This window comes from Phyllobates terribilis, unplaced genomic scaffold (genome assembly GCF_046119375.1).
Source record: "Phyllobates terribilis strain yellow unplaced genomic scaffold, ASM4611937v1 Scaffold_7__3_contigs__length_470593459, whole genome shotgun sequence".
Taxonomy (NCBI): Eukaryota; Metazoa; Chordata; class Amphibia; order Anura; family Dendrobatidae; genus Phyllobates; species Phyllobates terribilis.
Genome location: NW_027362767.1, coordinates 317,904,678 through 317,916,696, shown reverse-complemented (window position 1 = coordinate 317,916,696; position 12,019 = coordinate 317,904,678). Strand labels below are relative to the sequence as shown.

The following is a 12,019-nucleotide window of genomic DNA, read 5'->3' as shown; positions in this document are numbered from 1 at the left end:
GTATTCAGCACCCTGTAGTCTGATACCCTTAAATAAAATCCTGAGTGACCAATTGCCTCCAGAAGTCACATAATTAGTAAATTGTGTCCACCTATGTATCATTTATTCTCACTATAACTACAGGTGTACTGTGAAGGCCTCAGAGGTTTGTTTGAGAACATTAGGGATTAAACAGCATCATGAAAACCAAGGAACACACCAGACAGGTCAGGGATAAAGTTTTGGAGAAGAACAAAGCAGAGTTAGGTTATAAAAAAAGACCTAAAAGATCTAAACATCTCATGGAGCACTGTTCAATTCATCATCCAAAAATAGAAGTACGGCACAACTGTAAACCTACCAAGACATGGCCATTCACCTAAGCTGACATCCCAAGCAAGGAGAGCACTAATTAGAGAAGCAGCCAATAGGCTTATGGCCTATGGAGGAGCTACAGAGATCCACAGCTCAGGTGGGAGAATCTGTCCACTAGGCAACTATTAATCTTATGCTCCCCAAATCTGGCCTTTATGGAAGATTGACAAGAATAAAGCCATTTTTGAAAGCAAGCCATAAGAAGTTCTGTTTGTAGTTTATAAAAATCAATGTGGAGGACACAGCAAGCATGTGGAAGAACGTGCTCTGGTCAGATGACAACAAAGTAGAACTTTTTGGGCTAAATACAAAACACTATATTTGGCAGAAATCTAACACTGCATGTCACCCTGAAAACACCATCACGACCGTTAATCATGGTGGTGGCAGCATCATGCTGTGGGCATGGTTTTCTTCAGCAGGGACAGGGAAGCTGGTCAGAGTTGATGGGAAGATGAATGGAGCTAAATACCGGGCAATCCTGGAGGAAAACCTGTTAGAGGCTGCAAAAGACTTGAGACTGGGGTGTAGATTCACCTTCCAGCAGGATAACGACCCTAAGCATACTGCCAGAGCTACAATGGAATGGTTTAGATCAAAGCATATTCATTTGTGAGAATGAGGCAGTCACAGTCCAGACCCAAATCCCATTGAGAATCTGTTATAAGGCTGTGTGCCCACGATGCGTTTTTCAAGCGTTTTTGCTGCGGAATTTGCGCAGCGTAAACGCTTGTAAAACGCTTGGTAATCCGTCCCCCATGGTCCCCAATGACAATCCACACTTTCAATGCCCATGCTGTGGAATTTTCCACAGTGTTTTTGATGTACGGAAAAATCCGCAGCATGTTCATTATTTGTGCGTTTACACATGTGGAATTGCCTTCTCAATGCATTAGAAAATGCAAGGCAATTCCGCATGTCAAAAACGTGCGAAAAACGTGTGTCAAATTCCGCACGCGTTTTTCCGGGCAAGGACATGCAGAAATGAAGCGGAAATTTTCCGCTTCATTTCTGCATCGTGGGCACATAGCCTAAGACTTGAAAATTGCTGTTCACAGACGCTTTCCATCTAATCTCACTGAGCTAGAGCTAGCAAAAAATGGGCAAAAAAATGGGCAAAAAATTCAGCCTCTACATGTGCAAAGCTGGTATATACATACCCCAAAAGACTTGCAGCAGTAATTGTAGTGAAAGGTGGTCCTACAAAGTATTGACTCAGGGGGGCTGAATACAAATGCACGTCACAATATTCAGATTTATATTTTTAAAATATTTAGAAAACTATGTATCATTTACTTTACACTTCACAAATACTTGCTCCTTTGTGTTGGTATATCAAATAAAATCCCATCTGTAGAGAATCGGCTTGATTATACTACTGACACTTGGCTCAAACTCTGTCATTTGAGCTGACTGTCATGTTAGTGTGATCCGATTCTCTTGCATGTGAGAATCATATCATAGGTGTGGAGAAGATGGAGAACTTAATTTCTCCATCTTCTCCATATTCCGTGGATCTCAGAATGCACTCAGATGTCATCCGAGTGTAGTCCGATGTTTCACACGCACCCATAGATTTGTTTAGGTGCGCATGATCCGAATTCCGGAGCCACTCGCAGCATGATGTGATTTTTTCCACAAGCAAATTTGGTCTGTAGAAAAAAAAATAAAAAAATCGCAGCTCTGCACTGCCCCATAGTATAACATAATAGCACTAGGCCATGTTACACACTCACGTGAGTGAGCCCTAAGTCATTTTCTGATGACACATTCCCTTTAAGCTGTGCACTGGGTACACACCCTAAAACACCCAAAACAGACACTTTAGAGCACGGATAGTATAGACCGTGCAAAATCATGACTTTTGGCAAGTATGCAAGCTATAATTAATGGACCTCGTTATAAGTCTCCAGCAATTAGAATACTGTACATAGTGTAGACAGCAAAGGGTTAGCCGGATAAGAATTACCTTGTCCCCCTTCACGCCACTGCAGTCACATTTTGATGTACATCCCTGACAAGCCTGTGAAAAAAACAACAATCAATTATTTTTTTGCACTTTGTTAACATTAGACATCAATATGGAAAAATGCATCTTAGTCATTTCAATCGTCCATTCATTAGGCTCTGAAAAGCTACGTTGGCAGAGGGATTTGAAGAAAGGCATTGAATAAGGGAATACAAAATCAAGCTTGAACAAGGGCTGTGTTGTTATATCTGAGGCTACCCTTTGAGTAGTAAAGTGTTCATACATAGAGGATTGCACCAAAATATACACAAAGAAGCCCGTGCCACTATTGCTTTACCCTACTTAAAAAATTGTAGCAATCAAAAGGTTAAATATGAAGATTTGATGTTTGTAAACTATGATCACAAGGTAGTTCACACAGCCAATAAATGTTGAAGAACTTGGAGGCATAATTAGAGTCGCAGCCCTCTACATGCGAGAATTGATTAGTACTATAATCTTCAAAGCTGGGATAAATGCTGGCTCAGCAGCAGCGCTAATCTGTGAACAAGACGTTACAATGGAGCCAGGGGAAGAGGTTCGTCAGCAGCACATCCAGGCTACCCACTGGTGAACAAGCAAGCCTGAAAATTCACATGGCCTACAGCTCGCAAAAAATGCAAAAGGTTATCAGTCTACCCGCTACAATCTAGCACAGATAAGGAAAATAAACTATTACATTTGCTGTAATAATATAATGTAATAATGTTCATGTGATTCATGATATATGTATAAATACTCTGGTATTTATACATATATCATGAATCACTTGCACATTATTATTACACTATTTATGTATATATTACAATATTTATACTAATATCATGAATTACTTTATATTTATGTAATCGTGATATTAATAAAATATTGTTAGAACTTTTTCGAGCTTCAATAAGGGGAGTGCTAAATATTTTGCAGGGATAGATAGTAATAAATTATGATACAATTTAACCCCTTCACACCTTAGGTTTTTCCATTTTTTGCTCCTCTTCTTCCCAGAGCCATAACTTTTTTTATTTTTCAGTCAATACGGCCGTGGAGGGGCTTGTGTTTTGCGGGACGAGTTGTACTTTTGAACAACTCCATTGGTTTTACCATATCTTGTACTGGAAAAAGGGAGAAAAAAATTCCAAGCGCGGTAAAATTGCAAAAAAAGTGCAATTCCACAATAGTTTATTTTTTTTACCATGTTCATTAAATGCTAAAACTGACCTGCCAATATGATTCTCCAGGTCATTACGAGTTTGGAGATACCAAACATGTATAGGTTCTTTTTTTATTTAAGTGGTGAAAAAAAATCCAAAGTTTAAAAAAAAAAAAAAAAATGGCGCCATTTTCCGAGACCCGTAGCGTCTCCATTTTTTGGGATCTGGAGCCGGTGAGAGCTTATTATTTGCATACAGAGCTGACATTTTTATCTATACCATTTTGGTGTAGATACGATATTTCGACCATTATTGCATTTTATTTCAATGTTACGGCGACCAAAAAATTGTAATTCTGGAGTTTTGATTTATCTTTCAACTTACACTATTTACCGATCGGATTAATTATTTTTGTAGATTGATAGATCGGGCGATTCTGAACGCGGCGTTACCAAATATGTGTGTTTTTTATATTTTTTATTGTTTTATTTTGAATGGGGCGAAAGGGGGGTGATTTGAACTTTTACATTTTTTTTAAAAACATTTTTTTTTCACTTTACACTGGCTTCGATAGTCAATAGCAGCGATCTTCAGCCCTGCCATGTGTAACAAAAGTGCTCATCTGTTATGACCGCCGACCGCTGGGTGGCGCTCATAGTAGATCGGCTATGACAACCACAGTGGTCTCTTGCAAGCCCGGGTTGTCATGCCACCCCAGGGGTGACCCGCGATCATGTGACGGGCGCGCCCATGGGTGGGCCTCATGACGCGCTGGAAGCGCGTCCATGTTAAATGCCGCTATCGGAGTTTGACAGCGGCATTCAACATGTTAATAGCCACGGGTGGATCGCGATTTCACCTCCGGCTGTTAGGGGCACATGACAGCTGATCAGATCAGCTGTCATGCGCCGCAAAAGATGCGGGTTCATCGCCAAAGCCTGCATCAAACAGGGGGATGCGACCTTGGACGCACCTATACGTCCAAGGTCATAAAGGGATAAAACGGATTCTTTTGAAATTCGCATTTTTCACCTTTGCTGAATTATTCTCAAAACTGTAATTTGTACATGAGGTCTCCTAGGACTGTATTTAGAATCTTTCCAGCTCTTTGTCATATGGCAAGGCTTGTTAAATGCTTGATTTTGACTTTTAGGATCGCTACTTCCAATAGGTAGCACTAGAGTTCAAGTCCTCTTCCTCTCAGAAGAGACAAATTGAATATTTAATTTCTCAGAGCAGCACTGCATGGCTTACAAACCTCCTTACACTGGCATGCCAGGCATGTCGCTCTCCACAAGGAGAAACATTACCCCTTAGGTTGCTTTCACACTGCGCTTTTCTCCCACCATAAAACGGGATTTGGACGCATGCACCGAAGGAGCCATAGAATATAATGGTGACGGCAGAGAAAATGTGAGCTCTGTTCATCATGTTTGGGCGTATAATCCTACTGGAGGCGGACACCCAGACATAGTAGACTGCGTTTTGCGGGGGAATCCGGGCGCAAGCCCCAACGGGACAAGCAAACGTGGAGAAAAGTGCAATGTGAAAGCACCCTTAGATGCCAGTTAGAAGACTCTCATACAGACAAATCATATCTCATGCTTTGTTCTGATCAGAGGCAACACCCCGAAACACCGTGCCTGCAAATTAAGATTCTGGTTTGGCTTTTATCATAAGTCCTGTGGCAAGGCTCGTTAAAGAATCGATATTGACTTTTAGAGTTGCTACTCCCAAATAGATGGCACTAGAGTTCAGGTCTTCTTTCTCTCTGAAGAGGCAATTTGCATATTTAAGCTCTTTAACACAAACACAGCATTAGTCTACTTTCACACATCCATGTGATTGTAATCCTAGCTGCTTCAGGTTTTTCTTATCCTTTTTTTTCCACTGCAGGCAGACTGTCACAACTTTTTCTTATCCATATTGATTCTTAATAATGTAGCAGTTAAAAATGGATGAAACACGGATGGAAACTGAAGTACAAAATCTGTCTTTAGTGCATCATCTCCACATATAAGGCTATGGGTAACTGTGTATTGCTCTCCCGTCAGGGTTGTAAACACCGCTGCGACCGGGCCCGGCGGGTGAGGAGCCAGCCGATGCCAGAAAATACTTCAGCTGTATGTGCGTCCTCAGCGGAAGTGTATTGCCGCGCACAGAGGCCAGCAGCTGACGTCGGTGTGCACGTGACCGGAGGCGCAAGGCAGCGACGTCATGCACTCCCGTCGCTTGCACGCTGAAGTTAGCTGCCGGCATCAGAAGAGGACACCGCGCGGCGGGGAAGCGGAGAGAAGGTGAGTATTTTCTTTTTTTTTAAATCAGTGAGTACATGGTTGCCATACTAGTACATGGATGACTATGGGTTGTGCATTATACTACATGGATGACTATGGACTGTGCATTATATATAGAGGTGCATTATATTATAAGAGGAATATGGGCCGTGAATTATACTATATGGAGGACTATGAGCTGTGCATTATACTATATGGAGGACTATGGGCTGTGAATTAAATATGGAGGACTATGGAGGGTGCATTATATTATATGGAGGACTATGGGGGATGGAGTATATATGGAGGACTATGGAAGGTGTATTATATTATACTAGATGGTGGCCCGATTCGAAAGCATTGAGTATTCTAGAATAGGTATGCGGCCGACGGGGCGCAATTAGCAGAGCGGCGTTTAAATTTGGCGCCAAAATCGCTGATTGGTCGCGTTCGGCAACCGCGACCAATCAGCAAAGCGGTGTTTAAATTTGGCGGCAATATCGGTGATTGGCCGCGGATGGCGGCCGCGACCAATCAGCAGAGCGTTGTTTAAATTTGGCGCCAAGCTCGCTGATTGGTCGCGGCTGGCGTCCGCGACCAATTAGCACAGCAGTGTTTAAATGTGGCGGCAAAATCGGTGATTGGTCGCGGCCGCTATTTAAATGTGGCGCCCAAATCGGTGATTGGTCGCAGGCAGCGGCCGCGACCAATCAGCAGAGCAGTGTTTAACTTTAGCGCCAAGATCACTGATTGGTCGCGTGCGGAGAGCGCGACCAATCAGCGAATCGTATTGGTGGGGAGCGGAATCGTATTAGTGAGGACCGGGGAGCGCCGCTGCCTGTGCGGCTACTTCCGCTGCGAGAAACCGGGACATGAGCGACTGCTCGCAGCAGAAGCATCCCGACCCGCAGCGCCGCTCCCCAGTCCTCCCTTCACACCCTAGCCGCTGATGTCCCCACAGTATCCGCATGGTGTTACAAAGGTCCGGACATTTGTGTTAAAAATCGCTGATTGGTCGCTGGCGCTGCCCGCGACCAATCACCGATTTGGGCGCCAAATTTAAATATCGGCCGCGACCAATCACCGATCTTGGCTCCACATTTAAACACCGCTGTGCTGATTGGTCGCCGACCAATCACCGATTTTGGCGCCACATTTAAATAGCGTCCGCGACCAGTCAGTACAGCGGTGTTTAAATGTGGAGCCAAGATCGGTGATTGGTCGCGGCCGATATTTAAATTTGGTGCCCAAATCGGTGATTGGTCGCGGGCAGCGCCAGCGACCAATCAGCGATTTTTAACACAAATGTCCGGACCTTTGTAACACCATGCGGATACTGTGGGGAGATCAGCGGCTAGGGTGTGAAGGGAGGACCGGGGAGCGGCGCTGCGGGTCCGGATACTTCTGCTGCGAGCGCTCGCTCATGTCCCTGGTTCTCGCAGCAGAAGTATCCGCACAGGCAGCGCCGCTCCCCGGTCCTCCCTTCACACCATAGCCGCTGATGTCCCCACAGTATCCGCATGGTGTTACAAAGGTCCGGACATTTGTGTTAAAAATCGCTGATTGGTCGCTGGCACTGCCCGCGACCAATGACCAATTTGGGCGCCAAATTTAAATATCGGACGCGACCAATCACCGATCTTGGCTCCAGATTTAAACACCGCTGTGCTGATTGGTCGTGGCCGATATTTAAATTTGGCGCCCAAATCGGTGATTGGTCACGGGCAGCGCCAGCGACCAATCAGCGATTTTTAACACAAATGTTCGGATCTTTGTAACACCATGCGGATACTGTGGGGACATCAGCGGCTAGGGTGTGAAGGGAGGACCGGGGAGCGGCGCTGCGGGTTGGGATACTTCTGCTGCGAGCAGTCGCTCATCTCCAGGCTTCTCGCAGTGGAAGTATCCGCACAGGCAGCGGCGCTCCCCGGTCCTCACTAATACGATTCCGCTCCCCGCTCCTCACCAATACGATTGTACGTGCGGAGAGCGCGACCAATCAGCGATCTTGGCGCTAAAGTTAAACACCGCTCTGCTGATTGGTCGCGGCCGCTGCCCGCGACCAATCACCGATTTGGGCGCCAAATTTAAATATCGGCCGCGACCAATCAGTACAGCGGTGTTTAAATGTGGAGCCAAGATCGGTGATTGGTCGCGGCCGATATTTAAATTTGGCGCCCAAATCGGTGATTGGTCGCAGGCACCGCCAGCGACCAATCAGCGATTTTTAACACAAATGTCCGGATCTTTGTAACACCATGCAGATACTGTGGGGACATCAGCGGCTAGGGTGTGAAGGGAGGACCGGGGAGCGGCGCTGCGGGTCAGGATACTTCTGCTGCGATCGCCCGCTCATGTCCCGGGTTCTCGCAGCGGAAGTATCCGCACAGGCAGCGCCGCTGACATCCATGCGGCTAGGGTGTGAAGGGAGGACCGGGGAGCGGCGCTGACATCCAATTGTTCGCGGCCGCTATTTAAATGTGCCGCACAAATCGGTGATTGGTCGCGGTCTTGGCCCGCGACCAATCACTGATCTTGCGGCTAAAGTTAACCACTACTGTGCTGATTGGTCGCGGACGCTGCCCGCGACCAATCACCGATTTGGGCGCCAAATTTAAATATCGGCCGTGACCAATCACCGATCTTGGCTCCAGATTTAAACACCGCTGTGCTGATTGGTCACGGACGATATTTAAATGTGGCGCCCAAATCGGTGATTGGTCGCGGGCAGCGTCGGCGACCAATCAGCAGAGCGGTGTTTAACTTTTGCGCTAAGATCAGTGATTGGTCGGGTCCGAAGACCGCGACCAATCATCGAATCGTCTTGGTGAGGACCGGGGAGCACCGCTGCCTGTGCGGGTACTTCCGCTGCGAGAACCTGGGACATGAGCGGGCGCTCGCAGGAGAAGTATCCCGACCTGCAGCGCCGCTCCCCGTTCCTCTCTTCCGCATGGAGGTCAGCGACGCTGGCGGTCCATCTGCTGCTACCGGCCGGGAGATGAGCGCCTCGCGCTGCTCATCTCCCGGCTGCATCTCCGTCCCGCAGATGGTCCGGCGGTCGGGTTCCTTCTGCTGTTGCCGGCCGGGAGATGAGCGCCTCGCGGCGCTCATCTCCAGGCTGCATCGCCACTCAGCTCCGTCCCGCAGATGAGCCGCTAACGGCTGCCATCTTTTTTCAGAAATCCCGCGGCGCTGATTGGCTGCTGCCGGACCAATGAGCGACGCGGGATTTCCTGGACAGACAGACACACAGACAGACGGGATAAGACGATTATATATATAGATGTAGGACTATGGGGAGTGGACGCACACAAAGCAGGAAACGCTATAAGAAGATAGCAAAGAGTTTTCAAGTTGCCCTTTCCTCAGTTCGAAATGCAATTTAGAAATGGTAGTTAACAGGAACAGTGGAGATCAAGATAAGGCCTGGAAGACCAAGCAAAATTTCAGTGAGAGCTGCTCGTATTATTGCTAGAGAGGCAAATCAGAACCCCCCGCTTGACTGCAAAAGACCTTCAGAAAGATTTAGCAGACTCTGGAGTTGTGGTACATTGTTCTACTGTTCTGAGACACCTGCACAAATATGGCCTTCATGGAAGAGTCATCAGATGAAAACGTCTCCTGCATCCTCATCATAAAATTCAGCATCAGAAGTATGTAAAAGAACATCTAAACAAGACTAATACGTTTTGGAAACAAGTCCTGTGGACCAATGAGGTTAAAATAGAACTCTTGGGCAACAATGATCAAAGGTATGTGTGGAGAAAAAAGGGCACAGAATTTCCGGAAAAGAACATCTTGACAACCATTACGCATGGGGGTGGATCAATCATGTTTTGGAGTTGCGTTGTAGCCAACGGCACAGGGAGCATTTCTCAGGCAGAGGGAAGAATGGATTCAATGAAATTTCAATAAATTCTTGATGCAAACCTAATACTATCTGCAAGATGACCAAGAAATCTCACAAAACTGTAAGAATCGTCCAAGGAAGAATGGATGAATGGATGAAAATTCCTCAAAAACTCTTGTATGGCTACAAAAAGTGTAATACTTTCAAAAGGGGGTACTAGCCATGCAGAGTGCCCAAACTTTTGCATCAGCCAATTTTCCTTTTGGTACTTTTGAAAATGTATAAAATTAAAATATATACCGTATTTTTCAGACTATAAGACACACTTTTTTCCTCCAAAATTTTGGAGGAAAGCGGGGGGTGCGTCTTATAGTCCGGATATTCCTGCTGTGGCTGTGGGGGAGCTGGTCACAGAGGCAGTAGCCGGCTAACTACCGGCTGTGCCCACTGTTAAAGAAAATGAATATTCATTGCTCCCCACGCCCATGGGAGTGGAGAGGAGTGAATTTTCTTTTTCTTTAAAAGCCGACTCACTGTTATCACACTTGCCGGCTTCCTGCAGCAGCTGGGCGATCACGTGTGTCCGCTATTAAAGAGAATGAATATTCACTACTCTCCACTCCCATGGGAGTGGCGGGTTAGATAACTGTGTGTCGGCTATTAAAGAAAATGAATATTCACTGCTTTCCACTCCCATAGTCCCGCCGTGGAGAGCAGTGAATATTCCGGCAGCTGACCTCAGTGAAGTAGATCAAAAGATCCTCAAAAGCTAGACATCATGCTGTGATCCAAAGAAATTCAGGAACAAATGAGAAACAAAGTAATTGAGATCTATCAGTCTGGAAAAGGTTATAAAGCCATTTCTAAAGCTTTGAGACGCCAGTGAACCACAGTGAGAGCTAGTATCCAAAAATGGCGAAAACATGGAACATTGGTGAACCTTCCCAGGAGTGGCCGGATGACCAAAATTACCCCAAGACCGCAGTGACTACTCATCCAAGAGGTCACAAAAGACCCCACAGCAACATCCAAAGAACTGCAGGCCTCACTTGCCTCAGTTGAGGTCAGTTTTCATGACTCCACCATAACAAAGAGACTGGACAAAAATGGCATGCACGGCAGAGTTCCATTATGAAAACCACTGCTGAGCAAAAAGAACATAAAAGCTCGTCTCAGTTTTGCTAGAAAACATCTTGATGATCGCCAAAACTTTTAGGAGAATACTCTGTGGACTGACAAGATAAAAGTTGAACTTTTTGGAAGATGTATGTCCCATTACATCTGGCGAAGAAGAAACACAGCATTTCAGAAAAGGAACATCATACCAACAGTAAAATATGGTGGTGGTAGTTTGATGGTCTGGGTCTGTTTTGCTGCTTCGCTGGAAGACTTGCTGTGGTAAATTGAACCATGAATTCTGCTGTCTACCAAGGTCTACGGGGTAACGTTTCTCCTTCTGGAGAGTGACACACCAGCTCTGGCTCGTCAAGGTAAGGAGGCTTATTCGCCATGCAATGCTCCTCTGGGAAATTTAATATGCAAATTGCCTCTTCAGAGAAAAAGAGGACTTGTGCTCTATAGCGCCACCTATTGGAAGCAGCAATCCTAAAAGTCACAATCAACCCTTTAACGAGTCGTGCAATATGACTTAGGATAAAAGCCAAATCAGAATCTCAATTTGCAGACACGGTGTTTCGAGCTGTTGGCCCTCGTCAATGCAAAGTATGAGATCTGATTTGGCTAGGTGAGAGGCTTTGGTCTAAGGGGTAATGTTTCTCCTTATGGAGAGTGACACACCAGCTCTGGCAAGTCAAGGTAAGGAGGCTTATTCGCCATGCAATGCTCCTCTGGGAAATTTAATATGCAAATTGCCTCTTCAGAGAAAAAGAGGACTTGTACTCTATAGCGCCACCTATTGGAAGCAGCAATCCTACAAGTCACAATCAAAAAATCCTGAAGGAGAATGTCCGGCCATCTGTTGGGTTATGCAGCAGGACAATGTTTCAAAACATACCAGCAAGCCCACTTCTGAATGGCTTAAGGAAAACAAAATTAAGACTTTGGAGTGGCTTAGTCAAAGTCCTGACCTTAATCCGATTGAGATGCTGTGGCATGATCTTAAAAAGGCTCAAAAACCCTTCAATGTGGCTGAATTACAACAATTTTGCAAAGATGAGTGGGCCAAAATTCCTCCAGAGCACTGTAAAAGACTCATTGCCCGGTATCGCAAATGCTTGATTGCAGTTGTTGCAGCTAAGGGTGGCCCAACCAGTTATTGGGTTTAGGGGCAATCACTTTTTTACACAGGCCCTTGTAGGTTTGGATTTCTTTTCCCCTTCATAATAAAGACCTTCATTTAAAAACTGCACTTTTTGTTTACTTGTGT

At 45.6% G+C, this 12,019-nt stretch overlaps 1 protein-coding gene across 1 annotated transcript in view; it reads right to left on the bottom strand.

Moving 5' to 3' along the window:
• Positions 1 to 12,019, bottom strand: part of COL4A5 (collagen type IV alpha 5 chain) — a 231,967-nt gene that overhangs the window by 167,088 nt on the left and 52,860 nt on the right. The window contains exon 2 of the mRNA XM_073641114.1: positions 2,324 to 2,377. Coding sequence (XP_073497215.1) covers positions 2,324 to 2,377 — 54 coding nt within the window. The remainder of the gene's footprint in view (positions 1 to 2,323; positions 2,378 to 12,019) is intronic.